Source organism: Bos grunniens, chromosome 3 (assembly GCF_055505025.1).
Source record: "Bos grunniens cultivar Pamir isolate PY7600 chromosome 3, Bosgru_T2T1.0, whole genome shotgun sequence".
Taxonomy (NCBI): domain Eukaryota; kingdom Metazoa; phylum Chordata; class Mammalia; order Artiodactyla; family Bovidae; genus Bos; species Bos grunniens.
In genome coordinates this window covers 109,121,526-109,141,031 of record NC_141167.1, presented here as the reverse complement: position 1 = coordinate 109,141,031, position 19,506 = coordinate 109,121,526, and the positions used below count along the sequence as shown (strand labels likewise).

Here is a 19,506-nt window from a genome sequence, read left to right as displayed (position 1 = left end):
CTCTGAGATGCACAACTGATCACATCATTGTCTAGATTAACTGTCCTCAATGATTCTTCATTTTAAAGCACGATCTTTGCCTCCCTCCATGCTTTTGTCCTTCCTCTAAGCTCTGCCTTATGTCCTTGCTTTAGTCATGTTAAACTCTCAGCATTTCCTTGATCAAACTGAGCTATTTTGTGCTTCTTATCTGTCTTGTAATGTTCTTGCCTCTAGTTGGCCTATAACCCTTAGTCACATTTCTAGGCATAATTCAATTATCACTACCAAACTCACAATGATTCCCACCAGTCCTCTCTATCTCCAAACCTGAGAGGAACTGATTACTCTTTGGGGCAGCAGCATAGTTTAATATGCATTTTTATCTTGGTGTTTATAATACTTGTTGAATTTGTCTTCATTTCTATTTTTCTCCTTAATGGTAAGATTCCTGATCATATGCACTGAGTTGGTGTCATTTTTGCCTCCTTATAGATTATTTACTGAGTACTTACTGGGTGGTTAAGTAAATAAAAGAAATCCAAATAGTCTCTTGGAAGGATAGGAGAAATACACACACTGAATTTTCTAGTGTTAATGTTGCAAATCTTTGGCTTACTGGAAATTTTCTTTGTGATCTTAGAGTCCCAAGCTGCCATTGGAGAAGCCTCCTCCAATTTCTCTGTGCAAAGTGAAATGAATCATATTTACTTCCTTCTCCCAAATGACCAATATAGACATTGTTGTTGTTGCTTAGTTGCTAAGTTGTGTCCAACTCTTTGCAACCCCATGGACTGAGGCAGACAAGATTTCCCTGCCCTTCACTATCTCCCTGAGTTTGCTCAAACTCATGTCCATTGAGTTGGTGATGCCATCCAACCATCTCATCCTCAGTTGCCCCCTTCTCCTCCTGTCCTCAATTCTTCCCAGCATTGGGGTCTTTTCCAATGAGTCAGCTCTTCTCATCAGATGGCCAAAGTTTTGCAGCTTCATCTTCAGCATCAGTCCTTCCAATGAATATTCAGGACTGATTTCCTTTAGGATTGACTGATTTGATCTCCTTGCTGTCTAAGGACTCTCAAGAGTCTTTTCCAGTACCACAGTTTGAAAGCATCTATTCTTCAGTGTCCAGAGAAGAATTGCTTTATGGTCCAACTTTCACATCTATACATGACTACTGAAAAAAACCATAGCTTTGACTAGATGGACCTTTGTTGGCAAAGTGAAGTCTTTGCTTTTTAATATACTTATCTAGGTTCATCACAGATTTTCTTCCAGGGAGCAAGCATCTTTTAATTTCATAGCTGCAGTCACCATCCCCAGTGATTTCGAAGCCCAAGAAAATGAAATCTGTGCCTGCTTCCACTTTTCCTCCTTCTATTTGCCATGAAGTGATGGGACCAGATGCCATGACCTTCAATTTTTGAATGCTGAGTTTTAAGCCAGCTTTTTCACTTTCCTCTTTCACCTTCATTAAGAGGCTTTTAGTTCCTCTTCACTTTCTGCCACTAAATGGTATCACCTGCCTGTCTGAGGTTGTTGGTATTTCTCCCAGCAATCTTGATTCCATTTTGTGAGTTATCCAGCCCAGCATTTTGTATGATGTACTCTGCATGTAAGTTAAATAAGCAGACTGACAATATACAAACTTCATGTATTCCTTTTCCAATTTTGAACCAGTCCACTGTTCCATGTATAGTTCTAACTGTTGCTTCTTGTCCTGCATACAGGTCTCTCAGCAGGCAGGTAATGTGGTCTGGTATTCCCGTCTCTTTAAGCATATTCCACAGTTTATTGTGATCCACACAGTCAAAGACTTTAGCATAGTCTATGAAACAGAAGTAGATATTTTGTTGGAATTACATTGCTTTTTCTATGATCCAGCGTATGTTGGCAATTTGATGTCTGGTTCCTCTGCCTTTTCTAAATCCAGCTTGTACATCTGGAAGTTCTTGGTTCACCTACTGTTGAAGTCTGGATTGAAGGATTTTGAGCAAAATCTTGCTAGCATGTGAAATGAGTGCAATTGTATAGTAATTTGAACATTCTTTGGCATTGCCTTTCTTTGACATTGGAACAAAAACTCACCTTTTCCAGGCCTGTGGCCACTACTAAGTTTTCCAAATTTGCTGGTATATTGAGTGCAGTGCTTTAACAGTATCATCTTTTAGGATTTGAAATAGCTCAACTGGAATTCCATCACCTGCACTAGGCTTGTTTGTAGCAATTTTTCCTAAGGCTCACTTGACTTTGCACTCCAGAATGTCTGGCTCTAGGTGAATGATCATACCATCTTGGTTATCTGGGGGCATTAAGAGCTTTTTCCTACAGTTCTGTGTATTCTGTGTAGTGCCTCCTCTTCTTAATCTCTTCTGCTTCTGTTAAATCCTTGCCATTTTTGTCCTTTATTGCGCCTGTCTTGGCATGAAATGTTCCCTTGGTATCTCCAATTTTCTTAAAGAGATTGCTAGTCTTCCCCATTCTCTTGTTTCCCTCTATTTCTTTACATTGTTCACTTTAGATGGCTTTCTTATCTCTCCTTGCTATTCTCTGAAACTCTGCATTCAGTTGAGTATATCTGTCCCTTTCTCCTTTGCTTTTATTTCTCTTTTTTTCTTAACTATTTGTAAGGCCTCCTCGGACAACCACTTTGCCGCTTGCATTTCTTTTTCTTGGGTATGGTTTTCATTACTGTCTCCTGTACAGTGTTACGAACCTCCATCCATAGTTTTTCAGGCAGTCTGTCAACCAGATCTAGTCCCTTGAATCTATTCATCACCTTCATTGTGTAATCACAGGGATTTGATTTAGGTCATACATGAATGGCCTAGTGGTTATCCCTGCTGCTGCTGCTAAGTCATGTCAGTAGTGTCTGACTCTGTGCGACCCCATAGATGGCAGCCCACCAGGCTCCCCTGTCCCTTGGATTCTCCAGGCAAGAACACTGGAGTGGGTTGCCATTTCCTTCTCCAATGCATGAAAGTGAAAAGTGAAAGTGAAGTCGCTTAGTCGTGTAGGAACCTCAGCGGCCCCATGGACTGCAGCCTTCCAGGCTCCTCCATCCATAGAATTTTCCAGGCAAGAGTACTGGAGAGGGGTGCCATTGCCTTCTCCGAGTGGTTTTCCCTGCTTTCTTCAATTTGAGCCTGAATTTTGCAATAAGCAGCTGATGATATGAGCCACAGTCAGCTCCAGGTTTTATTTTTGAAGACTGTATAGTGCATCTCCATCTTCAGCTGCAAAGAATATAATCAATTTGATTTCCATAATAACCATCTGGTGATGTCCATGTATAGAGTCATCTCTTGTGTTGTTGGAAGCCATAGAGGTGCTGAATAGAGGTGGGGAGGTGGAAATAGCAGGGCTTCTCTGCTGTAGTTATGATGAGCAGTGGAGAAAGAAAGATATTTTCAGGAAAGTTATTCTGGACATTTTAAGGGCAAAGGAAGGGCTTTATTGTGTGTGTGTGTTAGGATAGGATACTTGGTATGTGAGGGCTTGAAAGAATTCATCAGAGGAGACAGTTAGGAAATGAGTCAGCAGAGGAAAAATTGGTTTAGAATGTGTTGTGAGTATATTGTAAGTTACAATATATTACCCACAGTTTAATAGTTTTCTTTCCTCTTCCAATTCAACAGCAAATTCACCAAGGAAACATTGGGAAGATAAGGTGAGTCACATTTCCTGGCTTGCTTCCCCCTCTGCTCTTCCTTACTTATATTTTGGTACTAACTGTGTGCTTTTTCCCTTTCCACTAGGAACCCACAGTCATCTATTCAGATTTGAAGAAGGCATATCCGGATGACTCCACAGAGCAAGCCAGCATTGTAGATAGTGACCTTGAAGATGCTGTAGAAAACTATGAGAATGTTCCATGCATATTATCAGCCTTAGACCGCTAACTCTGCACCCACAGTGGCTCACAGAGACCCTGTGAAGCAGTCTGTCACTCTCTCGGTTATCTCCATCCATACTTCTTTCTCTACAGTGCTCAGCATCCCAAAAGACTGGACAATGGGGGATGTGAGACTGTGTGAAAGTTCTGCCAACTTCCTCTGTGCCCAAGTCTGTGTGTTCTCTAGGAACACAGTGAGCAGCATTTGAGTAAATTCTGCAATCTTTTCACAGTAGGGATACTTGTGAAGGCAAGGCAGGTAGGCCTTCAGGTCCTGGGCCTGTTAAAGAAGAGGGAAAAGCAGTCTAGCCAGGATCACAAGAATGCAATCATCGAAAGCTGATCTGAGAGGGATCAAAATCTTCTAGGGTACTGTCTCTACATAAACAGTTTGCTTGTTCTAAACATCTTGTTTCCCTTTCCAATTTTGTTGTTAGTGTCATTGATGATGTTCTGGTGCACATGCTTTGTTCCAGCTACCCAAACTGCAAATGACCAAAAAGCTTCATTCTGTCCACTGATATACTATTTCTTCATGAAATATACATCAGTGTTAAGATTTTCAAAAACAACCCATTCTGTTTAATGGGCTGCTGCTGATGCTGCTAAGTCACTTCAGTCCTGTCCAACTCTGTGCGACCCCACAGACAGCAGCCCACCAGGCTCCTCTGTCCCTGGGGTTCTCCAGGCAAGAATACTGGAGTGGGTTGCCATTTCCTTCTCCAGTTTAATGGGCAAGAACTTCCAAACTGTCTGACTAAACAGTATTATGGGCCAATTGTATTCTCTCAAAGTTCAGTGTGACCATTCTTGGAGATAGGACCTTTTAGGAGGTAATTACAGTTAAATGAGATTTTAAGGGTGGCCCCTAACTGAAGTGGACAGGTGTCTTTGCAAGAAGAAGAGGAGACAACAGAGCCCTCTCTGTCTTTCTTCATGCACAGAGGAAAGGCCATGTGGAGACAAACAAGAAGGCAGGCATCTATAAAGCCAGAGGTGGCAGGAAGACAGATTTCAGCAGAAGCCAAGTTTGCCAGCACCTTGATCTTGGGCTTCTATGGGCAACTATGATCAAATAAATTTTTGATGTTTAAGCCACCAAGTCTGTGGTATTTTGTTGTGACAGCCAGAGCAGACTAGCACAGATTTATACATAGATAGATGATAAATGATTGAGGATGATAATCATGATAGATAGATAGATAATAGTTAGTTAGATACATAGATAAGATAGTTGCTGGTGTGTGACAGTGTTTGTACACCCCAGCCCACACAGAATTTGTAGTCTTCAAGATACTTCCTCTCTCATAAGACCAAATATTCCTCCTACCAGTAGCAGCTCAATTTTACTGTTTAATTATTCAACATCCACTATTTGATGTCTACAGAAGCATCAACATCAGTCTTGGAAAGTCATTAGAGCCAGTGATTCACATGACTCAGATGAAAAAGCTTAGTGTCAATCAGGAGCCCTCTTGAGCTGAGCTGGCAGTGTATGTAGACATGGAAGGTGATTAGCGGGCTCAAAGGAGGACAGCCTTTGCATTGCTCAGTGACTCCTAATCAGTTCCTCAATTGACTGACAGGCTTTGGCTGTCTACCAGTGAAGAATAAAACATCTTTTTAAGTATGTCAAAAAAAATGACAGAAGCACTTTTATTCATGAGTTCTGCTGAGGCAGAAAAGGAATAAATCAAATTGTTAGCCTCTATTACCTAGTGTTATACTGAATTTTTTTTATCTCTGAAAACAAAAAATCAGAACTTAAGAAAAGAAGCTAGAAGGTCATTGAGGACTGATGTACCTCAACTGATACAATTTATGGGCATTGTTGATTTTACACCAGCCATTGTTGATAACTGTAAATAAATAATGCAACTGCACTTTGTAAACTTGAAACCAAGTTTACAAGCATAAAAGTATTGTGTGTTTCAAATTTTATATTTATCCACCCCACCCCCCCTGCCCTGTGTCAGAAGCTTAGACATCAGAAAGTATAAGATATATCAAAATACAATCTGACTTGAGGATTTATCCTCAACTAATGAATTCAACTAGCAGGATCATTGGGCTTCCCTTGTGACTCAGCTGGTAAACAATCCACCTGCAATTTGGGAGACCTGGTTTCGATCCCTGGGTTGGAAAGAGCCCCTGGAGAAGGGGATCTTTGCATTCATCCAGGATGCAAAGTGAAGCGGGCCTTAGGAAGTATCACTATGAACAAAGGTAGTGGAGGTGATGGAATTCCAGCTGAGCTATTTCAAATCCTAAAAGACGATGCTGCTAAAGTGCTGCACTCAATATGCCAGCAAATTTGGAAAATTCAGCAGTGGCCACAGGACTGGAAAAAGATCAGTTTTCATTCCAGTCTCAAAGAAAGGCAATGCCAAAGAGTGATCAAACTACCACACAATTGCACTCATCTCACACACTAGTAAAGTAAAGCTCAAAATTCTCCAAGCTGGGTTTCAGCAGTACATGAGCTGTGAACTTCCAGATGTTCAAGATGGTTTTAGAAAAGGCAGAGGAGCCAGAGATCAAATTGCCAACATCAGCTGGTGCATTAAAAAAGCAAGAGAGTTCCAGAAAAACATCTATTTCTGCTTTATTAACTATGCCAAAGCCTTTGACCATGTGGATCACAACAAGCTGTGGAAAATTCTTAAAGAGATGGGAATACCAGACCACTTGACCTGCCTCCTGAGAAATCTGTACGAAGGTCAAGAAGCAACAGTTAGAACTGGACATGGAACAACAGACTAGTTCCAAATTGGGAAAGGTGTATGTCAAGGCTGTATATTGTCACCCTGTTTAATTAACACATGCAGAGTACATCATGTGAAATGCCAGGCTGGATGAAGCACAAGCTAGAATCAAGATTGCTGGGAGAAATATCAATAACCTAAGATATGCAGATGACTCCACCTTTATGGCAGAAAGTGAAGAGGAACTAAAGAGCCTCTTGATGAAAGTGAAAGAGTAGAATAAAAACCTGGCTTAAAGCTCAATGTTCAGAAAACTAAGATCATGGCATCCAGTTCTATCACTTAAAGGCAAATAGATGAAAAAGGGAAACAATGGGAACAGTGAGAGACTTCATTTGGGGCTCCAAAATCACTGCAGATGGTGACTGTAGCCATGAAATTAGAAGACATTTGTTCCTTGGAAGAAAAGCTATGACCAGCTAGACAGCATGTTAAAAAGCAGAGACATTACTTTGCTGACAAAAGTCTGTCTAGTCAAAGCTATGGTTTTTCCAGTAGTCATGTATGGATGTGAGAGTTGGACTATAAGGAAAGCTGAGCACTGAAGAATTGATGTTTTGACCTGTGGTGTTGGAGAAGACTCTTAAGAGTCCCTTGGACTGCAAGGAGATCCAACAAGTCCATTCTAAAGGAAATCAGTTCTGAATACTCATTGGAAGGACTGATGCTGAAACTCCAATACTTGGGCCACCTGATGTGAAGAACTGACTCATTTGAAAAGACCCTGATGCTGGGAAAGATTGAGAGAGAGAGGAGAAGGGGACAACAGAGGATAAGATGGTTGGATGGCATCACCGACTTGATGGACATGAGTCTGAGTAAGCTCCAGGAGTAGGTGATGGATAGGGAAGCCTGGCATGCTGTAGTCCATGGGGTCTCAAAGAGTCGGACACAGCTGAGCAACTAAACTGACTGACTTCAAGGTAATTTGCTGAGAGAAAAAATGATCACCTTCTTAAAGAGGAAATAAATATTTTTATTATGAAAGAGGGACTTAACATGTCTTGTTCTGTGTTAATAGGTACAATATGCAATCCATAATAATGTATGTCTGGCCTTTAGCGAGAGCAGGGAATCCAGGTCTGTGTCTGAGCCTAAATTTTGCTCCAAGTGTCTCCCCACTGAGTTCCAGAATGAATAAAAGTATACAGGGAAAAGGGAACATGCCACTAGATCCAGATGTAGAAGCCCATCTAAGTTAAGAGTGGTGACAAAAGCCAGGTTTTCTCTATTGACTTAATAGGGAAAAAAATTCCTGAGGGAGAAAGACATGGTTGAAGTAGCTTCCCACAGATAGTAAAGAGTCATTCTCCAGGAATGCAAGCCAGAAGTGCAAGCAGCACCAAGGACAGCAATATCTAAGATGAAGAGAATCAGGAAATGCCCACCAGAAAGAGGGACACCAGAGGGGATCTAAGCCCATAGAATAGTTCCAAGTGTATGGAAGACCTTTCTCCCCTTATACAAGTCTTCAAGTGGAAGGCAGATAGAGTATCTATAAGTAGTCAGGGAGAGTCTAAGGACTATTTGGGAGAAGATTCATGAGGAAATTTTGTTTCCAACTAGTTGGTAAAGAATCTGCCTGCAATGCAGGTGACCCAATTTCAGACCTTGGGCTGGGAAGGTCTTCTGGAGAAGGGAATGGCTATACACTTCAATATTCTTGCCTAGAGAATCCTATGGACAGAGGGGCCTAGCGGGCTACAGTCTATGAGGTTACAAAGAGTAGGACACCACTGAGTAACTAACACTTTCACTTTTGGTCAAAAGGTAACAGTTGAGGCATTAGGATTAAAGACATTATTATAATTTCTTTCTTTACATTTATTTTATTTGTCTGTAAATAATTGAATAATTTATGCACAGTAAGTTGCACCTACTTAAAGTGTACAATTTGATGAATTTTGATAAATATACACATTGGTGAAACCACTACCACAATCAAGATCCCAAATATCTCCTTTACCTCCAGAGTTTCCTTATTTCCTAAGCAATAGCTCTTTCCCTCCACCTTTATGTTATATAATCACTGATATGCTTTCTGTCACTGTAGATTGCAGTGTACTCTCTAAGGTTTTTACAGATAGAATCAGAGAGTACACACTCTTTTGTGCCTGGCTTCCTTTACCAAGCAGAAAGATTTTGAGATTCATTCACATTGTTTCATGTATTCATAGTCTATATATTTTATTGCTGAGTAAATATTCCATTATCCAGATATACCACTTTTGATTATCTATTTACCTCTTAATGGACATTTGGATTGTTTCCTTTGCTATGAAAATTCATGTACAGTTCTTTGTATGGACATATGTTTCCACTGCTTCTTTGTAAACACTTTGGAGTGTAATTGCAGGGTCACATAGATTGATGCTTAACATTTTAGGAGGGTGCAACACTCTTTTCCAAAATGGCTGTACCATTTTAAACCCCCATAAGCAGTGCTTGATAGTTACAGTTGCTTGACATCCTTGCCAATACTTGGCATTTTCCACCTTTAATTTTGGTTGCTCTAAGGAGTGTGCTTTAAGGACCTCAACAGAGACTGAGACAGAACTGTGTCTGAACATCTCGTGTGGAGGTACAGGTCAGCAGTGGACTGCCACAGAGACGGGGGCTCTCGGTGCAGCATACTTGGGTGTGGCATAAGCCCTCTTGGAGGAGGTAGCCATTAACCCCACCATACAGCTGCCAGAACTTACACAGGACTGGGAAATAGACTCTTGGAGAGCACAAACAGAACCTTGTGTGCACAAGGACCCAGGAGAAAGGAGCAGTGACCCCACAAGAGACTGACCTAGACTTGTGTGACTGTCCGGGAGTCTCCAGTGGAGGCATGAGTCAGTGGTGGCCTGCTGAGGGTTGGGGCACTGAGTGTAGAAGTACATGCATGGGATCTCTTGAAGGAGGTCACCATCATCTTCATTACCTCCACCATAGTTTGGCCCCAGGTAAATAACAGGGAGGGAACACAGCTCCACCCATAAATAGAAAATTGAATTAAAGATTTACTGAGCATGGCCCCACCCATCAAAATAATACCCATTTCCCCCTCAGTCAGTATCTCCCATCAGGAAGCTCCCATAAGCTTTTTATCCTTCTTCATCAGAGGGCAGACAGACTGAAAACCACAATCACAGAAAACTAACCAATCTAATCACATGGACCACACGTTGTCTAACTCCATGAAACTATGGGCCATGCCTTGTAGGGCCACCAAGACAGACAGGTCATGATAGAGAGTTTTGACAAAATGTGGTCCACTGGAGAAGGGAATGGCAAACCACCTCAGTATTCTTGCCTTGAAAACCCCATGTACAGTATGAAAAGGCAAAAGGATAGGACACTGAAAGAAGAACTCCCCAGGTCTGTAGGTGCCCAATATGCTACTGGAGATCAGTGGAGAAATAACTCCAGAAAGAATGAAGAGACAGTCAAAGCAAAAACAACACCCAGTTGTGGATGTGACTGGTGATGGAAGTAAAGTCCAATGCTACAAAGAACAATATTGCATAGGAGCCTGGAATGCTAGGTCCATGAATCAAAGTAAATTGGAAGTGGTCAAACAGGAGATGGCAAGAGTGAACATCGACATTTTAGGAATCAGTGAACTAAAATGGACTGGAATGGGTGAATTTAACTCAGATGACCATTATGTCTACTACTTTGGGCAAGAATCCCTTAGAAGAAATGGAGTAGCCATCATAGTCAACAGAACAGTCCAAAATGCAGTACTTGGATGCAATCTCAAAAGCAACAGAATGATCTCTGCTCATTTCCAAGGCAAACCATTCAATATCACGGTAATCCAAGTCAATGCCCCCACCAGTAATGCTGAAGAAGCTGAAGTTGAACAGTTCAATGAAGACCTACAAGACCTTCTAGAACTAACACCCAAAAAAGATGTCCTCTTCATTATAGCGGACTGGAATGCAAAAGTAGGAAGTCAAGAAACACCTGGAATAACAGGCAAATTTGGCCTTGGATCAAGAATGAAGCAGGGCAAAGGCTAATAGGGTTTTGCCAAGAGAACGAACTGGTCATAGCAGATACCCTTTTCCAACAACACAAGAGAAGACTCTACACGTGGAGATCACCAGACGGTCAACACTGAAATCAGATTGATTATATTCTTTGCAGCCAAAAATGGAGAAGCTCTAAACAGTCAGCAAAAACAAGACCAGGAGCTGACTGTGGCTCAGATAATGAACTCCTAATTGCCAAATTCAGACTTAAATTGAAGAAAGTAGGGAAAACCACTAGACCATTCAGGTATCACCTAAATCAAATCCCTTACAATTATACAGTGGAAGTGAGAAATAGATTTAAGGGACTAGATCTGATAGATAGAGTGCCTGATGAATTATGGACAGAGTACGTGACACTAACAGGAAACAGGGATCAAGACCATCCCCAAGAAAAAGAAATGCAAAAAATGTAAAAAAGTCAGAGGAGGCCTCAAAAACAGCTGTGGAAAGAAGAGAAGCAAAGGAGAAAAGGAAAGATACACCCATTTGAATGCAGAGTTCCAAAGAATAGAAAGGAGAGAAGAAAGCCTTCCTCAGTGGTCAGTGCAAAGAAATAGGGGAAAACAATAGAATGGGAAAGACTAGAGATCTCTTCAAGAAAATTAGGGAACATTTCATGCAAAGATGGGCACAATAAAGGACAGAAATGATATGGACCTAACAGAAGCAGAAGATATTAAGAAGAGGTGGCAAGAATACACAGAAGAACTGTACAAAAAAGATCTTCATGACCCAGATAATCACGATGGTATGATCACTCACCTAGAGCCAGACATCCTGGAATGTGAAGTCAAGTGGGCCTCAGGAAGTATCACTTTGAACAAAGGTAGTGGAGGTGATGGAATTCCAGCTGAGCTATTTCAAATCCTAAAAATGATGCTGCTAAAGTGCTGCACTCCATATGCCAGCAAATTTGGAAAACTCAGCAGTGGCCATAGGACTGGAAAAGATCGGTTTTCATTCCAATACCAAAGAAAGGCAATGCTAAAGAGTGGTCAAACTACCACACAATTGCACTCATCTCACACGCTTGCAAAGTAATGCTCAAAATTCTCCAAGCCAAACTTCAACAATATGTGAACCATGGACTTCCAGATATTCAAGCTGGTTTTAGAAAAGGTAGAGGAACCAGAGATCAAATTGCCAACATCCGTTGGATCATCATAAAAGCAAGAGAGTTCCAGAAAACATCTATTTCTGCTTTATTGACTATTCCAAAGCCTTTGACTGTGTGGATCACAATAAACTGTGGAAAATTCTGAAAGAGATGGGAATACCAGACCACCTGACCTGTCTCTTGAGAAATTTGTATCCAGGTCAGGAAGCAACAGTTAGAACTAGACATGTAACAACAGACAGGTTCCAAATAGAAGAAGGAGTATGTCAAGGCTGTATATTGTCACCCTGCTTATTTAACATACATGCAGAGTAAATCATTAGAAATGCTGGGCTGGATGAAGCACAAGCTGGGATCAAGATTGCTGGGAGAAATCTCAGTAACCTGAGATATGCAGATGACACCACCCTCATGGCAGAAAGGGAAGAAGAACTGAAGAGCCTCTTGATGAAAGTGAAAAAAGAGAGTGAAAAAGTTGGCTTAAAGCTCAACATTCAGAAAACTAAGATCATGGCATCTGGTCCCATTACTTCATGGCAAATAGATGGGGAAACGGTAGAAACAGTGGCAGAGTTTATTTTCTTGGGCTCCAAAGTCACTGCAGATGGTGACTCTAGCCATGACATTTAAAGATGCTTACTTCTTGGAAGAAAAGCTATGACCAACCTAGACAGCATATTAAAAAGCAGAGACATTACTTTGTCAACTAAGATCCATCTAGTCAAGGCTGTGGTTTTTCCAGTAGTAATGCATGGATGTGAGAGTTGGACTATAAAGAAAGCTGAGTGCCGAAGAATTAATGCCTTTGAACTGTGGTGTTGGAGAAAACTCTTGAGAGTCCCTTGGACTGCAAGATCCAACCAGTCCATCCTTAAGCAAATCAGTCCTGAGTCTTCATTGAAAGGACTGATGCTGAAGCTGAAACTCCAATACTTGGGCCGCCTGATGCAGAGAATTGACTCATTTGAAAAGACCCTGATGCTGGGAAAGATTGAGAGTGGGAGGAGAAGGGGATGACAGAGGATGAGATGGTTGGATGGCATCATGGACTCAATGGAGATGAGTATGAGTTGGTGATGGACAGGGAGGCCTGGTGTGCTGCAGTCCATGGGGTCGCAAAAAGTTGGACACGACTGAGCGACTGAACTAAATTGAAGGAGTGTGTAGTGTGGTATAGTGTTATTTCATTGTGATTTGATTTCCCCAATAATCAATGATATTGACTATCTTCTCAATTCCCTATTAACAGTTTTTAGATCTTTTTTGAAGTGTCTATTCATACATTTTACCTTGTCTTTATTGGATTTTCTTATTATTGAGTTGAAAGAGTGTTTTTTTTTTTTTTTTTTAAATTTCCTGGTCTAATTTATGTGTTGCAAATGTTTTCTCCATGTCTATAGCCTGCCCTTCATTTTCTTAATGGTGCCTTTGAAAAGAAGATTTTTTTTTTTGTTCATTTTGATAAATTTCAGTTAATCAACTTTCTCATTTTATTGGCAAGCTTTGTGCTTTTATACAAGAACGTATACCTTGGAATCAAAAGATTCCTTCCTATTTCTTTTTCTAGAAATTTTATAGTTTTAACTCTTACATATAAGCCTAGGAGCCATTTAGTGAAAATTTTTTTGTGTATAGTATGAGGAAAAAATGTTCATTTTCTTCCTGCGAATATCCACGTGTTCCAGGACTATTTGCTGAGTAAGCTTTCTTTTGCCTCTTTATAATTTGAGTTCTTTGTCTTCTTATTACTGAGATACTGAATTCTTTATCTGGGATATGTACACCTTTGTCAGATACATGCTTAGCAAATATTTTCTCCTGATATGTGACTTGCCTTTACAGTTTCTTAACTGTATCTTCCAAAGAGCAATCATCTTAAATTTGATGAAAATTATTTATCAGTTTTTTTCTCTTATGATTCATATTTTGTTTATCCTGTTTTAAAACAATTTGCCTAACCAGATGTTATGAAGATTTTCTTCTATATTGTTTTTTAGAAATTTAATAGTTTTGGCACTTGTGTTTAAAAATATGATGCATTTTTCAGGTTAACTTTTGTATGCATAATTAAGTGAAAGTTGATGTTACTTTTTTTCCCCACACAGATATCCAGTTGTTTCACCATCATTTCCTGGTGGGAAAAAACCTAACTTTTTCTCATTGGATCACCTTGTCAACTCTGTCAACAATCAATTGACCACGTAATTGTGGGTCTACTTCTGCACTACTTTGTTTCATTGTTATCATATATCCACCTATCTGAAAGAGTTTGCATGAGACTGATTATTTTTCCTTAAAAATATTTAATAGAATACATCAGAAGAAGCTGTTTGAATCTGGATTTTTCTTTGTGAAAAAACTTTTTTTTTTATATGTAAGAAATTTAAGTTCTTAATACACAAAGGACTATTCACACTTTTTTTTTCTTTTGGTGTCTATTTTGGCAACGTGTATTTTTCAAGGACTTTGCCCATTTCATTTGATTGTCATACCATTTTATATAGTATTTTATTATCTTTTTACTATCTGAAGTATTTGTAGTGCTAGGCTTTCATTCCTAATATTGTTGGTGTATCTATTTTCTTTTTTCCTTGATCTGTTTAGCAGGAAGTTTCTAAATCTTGTTGATCTTTTCAAAGAATCAGATTTTCTCTTTATTGATTGACTATTTTTTCTGCCTTCTATAGTGCTGACTCACTCTTTCATTATTATTTAATCCCTCTGCTTATTTTGTGTACAGTAGTGATCTTGGAGGGAGAAGAGTGAGTGGTCCTGAAGAGGGATCTTAGTTCCCTCCCCAGGAATTGAATCTAGGTGTCATGTATGGATGTGAGAGTTGGACTGTGAAGAAAGCTGAGTGCCAAAGGATTGATGCTTGAACTGTGGTGTTGGGGAAGACTCTTGAGAGTCCCTTGGACTGCAAGGAGATACAACCAGTCCATTCTGAAGGAGATCAGTCCTGGGTGTTCATTGGAAGGACTGATGCTAAAGCTGAAACTCCAATACTTTGGCCACCTCATGCGAAGAGTTGACTCATTGGAAAAGACCCTGATGCTGGGAGGGATTGGGGGCAGGAGGAGAAGGGGATGACAGAGGATGAGATGGCTGGATGGCATCACTGACTCCATGGACATGAGTTTGGGTGAACTCCGGGAGTTGGTGATGGATGGGGAGGCCTGGCGTGCTGTGATTCATGGGGTCACAAAGAGTCAGACACGACTGAGTGACTGAACTGAACTGAACTGAGTCTGGATGAAAACCACTAACCTAACCACTAGACCTCCATGGGCTACAGGCTAGAAACAAAGTGATTCTGATTCTTTGCCTGGCTTGAAAGCAAGACTGTTTCAAGGAGGTGAAAACTGTAAAAACAGGCACAAAGTTTATCATTATAGACACAGCAGAATGCATGGGAGAGCACTCAGAGAAGCACTTGATTTAAGTCAGAAGCTAGGCAGAAACACACGCTTGGAGAGGAGTGTGGGCATCCTGAATGAAGAGTGCAGTAAAGAAGTGATTTAAATCACTATATGTAGGACAGTTCTTCTGGGCCTTTGTTTACCTTTGGCCAATTATCTTGTTTCTTTCTTCACGCCTGACTAGTCCTAGTGTTGCTGAAACTTGGCCCCTGTTTACTGGTGCCAAACAGAAATACAGAGACCAAGTTTTGGGTGAAGTAGAAAGGGGTAGCTTTTATTGCTTTGAGAGGCAAAAGGGGCCACAGTGGGCTAATGCCCTCAATGTTGTGGAGCCACCCTATAGTGAGGGGGAGTTAGTGCTCAAGGAGCAGGGCATGATCAGCTCATGGACCATTCTTGGATTGGTTGGCATCAAGGTGAAGTTTCAAGCATCATCAACCCTCTGGTTTCAATCAGTCTATGTTCTTGTGGTCAGCAGTTTTCATCTGAAGGGTATCTGCTTCCTGTAAAAACAACTTAAGAATGCTTGTCAGGCCTTTATCTATATTTTTCAGGGAACTGTGAGTTCACGATTCTGCTATTTGGTGGATTTATAGTCTAATTTTTACCAGTTTCCCTTTCCCTGGTCATTAACTCTTGTGTCAGCCTTTTACTTTAAAAGACAAAGACACAGCGGTTTGTACACGGTTTCAATACTGATTTTTAATTTAATTGCACTGTTATTGGAGAACATTCTAGTATTTCAATCATTTCAGACCTATTGGGACTTGTTTTATGACCCAGTAGATAGTCTATCTAGGTGAATATACCCTGTACACTTGAAAATAATATATATTCTGCAACTTTGAAGTCTCCTATAAATATCAATTAAGTTGAGGAAGTTCAGAGTGGTATTCAAATTTTCTGCATCTTTATTGAGTTTTTGTCTAATGTTCTTTCAAGAGTTGAGAAAAGAATGCTAAAATTTCCTACTACCATTGTGGATTTACCAATTTTTCCATTTTTACCATGAATTTTTGCGTCACATATTTTGAGGCTCTCATACTAGATGTATCCGTTCAGTTCAGTTCAGTCGCTCAGTCGTGTCCGATTCTTTGCAACCCCATGAATAGCAGCACGCCAGGCCTCCCTGTCCATCACCAACTCCCGGGGTTCACCCAGACTCATGTCCATCGAGTCGGTGATGCCATCCAGCCATCTCATCCTCTGTTGTCCCCTTCTCCTCCTGCCCCCAATCCCTCCCAGCATCAGGGTCTTTTCCAATGAGTCAACTCTTCGCATGAGGTGGCCAAAGAATTGGAGTTTCAGCCTTTATACACATTAATAATTATGGCTTCCTGAAATTATCTCTTTTACCATTATGAAATTCTATTTTATCTCTAATAATAATCTGTCTTGAGGTCTATTTTATCCAATATTAATGTAACTGCTCCAGTTCTCTTATGCTGATTCTTTGAATAATATATGTTTTTCTATCCGTATACTTTTGATCTATTTGTATCTTTATATTCCAAGTGTGTTTCTTGTAAGCAATGTATAGTTGGGCCTTATTTTTTAAATTATTCAGATAATCTCTTTCCTTTAATTAGTGTTTAGACCACTAATATTTCATACAATTATTGTTATAGTTGGATTTATTAATTTTATTTTTGTTTCTAATTTTTCTCTACTGTTTTTTGTTCCTTTATTTCCCCCTCTCCCTCTTTTGAATTATTTGTATATTTTTAGTATCTTATTTTAGTATGTTAAATATGGTAATTTTATCATCTTTTTAGCTATATGCCTGTATTATTTTTGGAGGCTGATCTAGAGATTACAATACACATTCTTAATCTTTCCTGATCCACTTGAAATTAGTTTTCAACTTCTCCATAGAAAATGTAGAAAGTCTGAAACCATATAGATATCTTTATATCTCTGGCTCTTGAATTCTTTAGGTATATTTGTCACAGGTACTGTATTTACATACATGTAAAAAATCACATAAGTGATGGTTGTAATTTATGTTTTAAGAAGCCACACGTATTCTAAATAGGTAGAAAATTGTAATCTTCTATTTTTCTACAAATATTTGCCACTTCAGTATTATTAACTTTTCCTGAAGATCCAAGTTTCTCTCTGATATCATTTTCCTTCAGTACTTAACATATTTCAACATTTTTTTATGCTCTTCTAAAACATGAGTTTAATAGTTATATAGTATTGCACCATATAGGTATACTCTAATGACCACCCTTCCATTTTGGATATTTGACTTTTTTTTTTCTACTCTTATAAAAATTTTCAAATGTAATGACTTCTGTCTGCATCTCTGATTATTTTTTCACAATAAATTCTTATTAAGAAAAAGAGTATAAAGAATATTAAAGTTCTTAATTCAATACAAATTTACATTTTATTTTTCCAGAAATGTACATGAGTTCCAACTTTGGATAGTGTATTTTTTTTTAACATATATGAAAGTAGAAGTTATATTTGATTGCTTACAGTTTATTTAGTCATTAACATAGTTGAATATCATTTCATGTGTTTGGGGTATTCTATTTTTTTTAAACCAATAGTGAGTTTGTGACAATATTTTTATATTTCTTTCTAGAAATTGAAATCTTCTTTTTCTAGTGAACCATGTGATTACTTTCAGGTGGGTTCTTTACCGCTAGAGCCCCCTGGGAGGCCCCATGAATTAATGATAGATAGTAATCCTTTATTATGTATGATGTAGATATTCATCGTGTGTCTTTTGCCTTATACTTTTGCCCATGGTATTTTAATATGCCAAAGTTATCTAGTAGAATATAAAGATATATTCATTTATGAAAATGTCTCTTCTAGCCATGTGTAAAGAGACAGGACATCTGCTGAAACTTCTCTAAATTCTCTAAACATGAAACCAAAACCTGGCCTGAGGAGAAGAAATACCCATGCGTAATACAGAGGACAAGCCACTTCTTGAGTTGCATTTTTTAAGCAGAGTAGTGTCATGATGCTCAAAAATCTGAAAATTAGATTCCAGACAGAAATAATTAAAGCCAGGGATTCCTAACTGCAAACAACCTAACAGCAAGGGACAATTTCAGAATCATGGACTAAGGTTACTCTTTAAAAGAACCATACGCATGCTAAGTTGTTTCAGTCATATCCGACTCTTTATGAACCGATGGACTGTAGCCCGCCAGGTTCCTCTGTCCATGGGATTCTCCAGGCAAAAATACTGGAGTGGGTTGCCATGCCTTCCTCCAGGAGATCTTCATCACTGAGGGATCAAACTCGTAGTTCTTACGTCTCCTGCATTGGCAGGTGTTTTTTTTTTTTTTTTTTTAACCACTAACACCCCCTGGGAAGCCCTAAAAGAACCATAATCTTTGGGTTATTCCATCTAGAGAACAGCTTCATTTTTCCAAAAGCAAGTATGGTGGAATATATATTAAAGCATCCACTTTAGCCTGTGCTATGCACTTACAGGGGGACATACTCTTAATACGCAAACCAAAAGCAGTGACTTGTTCATGAATAAAAACACATTCATATCAAGGATTATAACTTACAATGCAATAGCCTCTCACAGATCCCTTTGGCATTTTAATTTCCTCCCTGTACTGTCCTTTTAATAGATGAAATCATATTTGCAAATTACCCTCCCTGACAATTGTAAATTCTTCTCTCTCTCCCTTGGATTAAAGGAAGTTCCCTCTTCTCTACTGATGAATAATTAATGTTTAACAACTGCTATTTCTTCAGCCCTTCAACTAGGACAGGACTGCTTTACATATGGTGTGAGGGGTAAAAAAGGAACAGAGGGAAGTAAGCACAAAAGGAAGAAGTAGTGGTTAGTAGGTTGCTGAGAAAGTTCTCAGTAGTTTGCAAATTGAAAAGATTGGAAAATAAGCAATTCTGTGCAAGTGTCTCGTTCTTTTCTTTGATAGTTCCAGGAAGAAGAAGAAGAAGAAAAAAAAATCTACAACTTCTGTTCTTGCTTTATGATTTCCAGGCAAGGTTAGCTCTCTTTGTCAGTAAACAAGAAGAGTCATAAATATCTATCCAAGATATCCAAGCCCCTTCTCTCTAATGCTACAAGAGCATGGATCCCATCACTTGAGGCCAAGGGAGCACTGTGGTTATACCCATCTGTACTCTAGTCTCTTGCCTGTCATTCTGTGCGACCAGGGTCTGTCTGTCTGCCCTAAAAGATAACCCTACCTGCTGAGAAATGCTAATGAGGGGGGAGTAAGAGCTCTTCAAAGGGAAGGGCAGGTTATACAGGGGGCTATTGATGGAACATTGCCATCAGTCTCCCGGGGTTTGG

At 39.5% G+C, this 19,506-nt stretch overlaps 1 protein-coding gene across 3 annotated transcripts in view; it reads left to right on the top strand.

The window, feature by feature from the left end:
* LOC147376739 (Fc receptor-like protein 3) overlaps window positions 1–4,279 on the top strand; it is a 44,129-nt gene extending 39,850 nt beyond the window's left edge. For all 3 annotated transcript variants that reach the window (XM_086394529.1, XM_086394531.1, XM_086394528.1), the window contains 2 exons: window positions 3,618–3,649; window positions 3,738–4,279. In XM_086394529.1, coding sequence (XP_086250655.1) covers window positions 3,618–3,649; window positions 3,738–3,881 — 176 coding nt within the window. In that variant the 3' untranslated portion in view covers window positions 3,882–4,279. The remainder of the gene's footprint in view (window positions 1–3,617; window positions 3,650–3,737) is intronic.
* The last annotated feature ends 15,227 nt before the right edge of the window (window positions 4,280–19,506 follow it).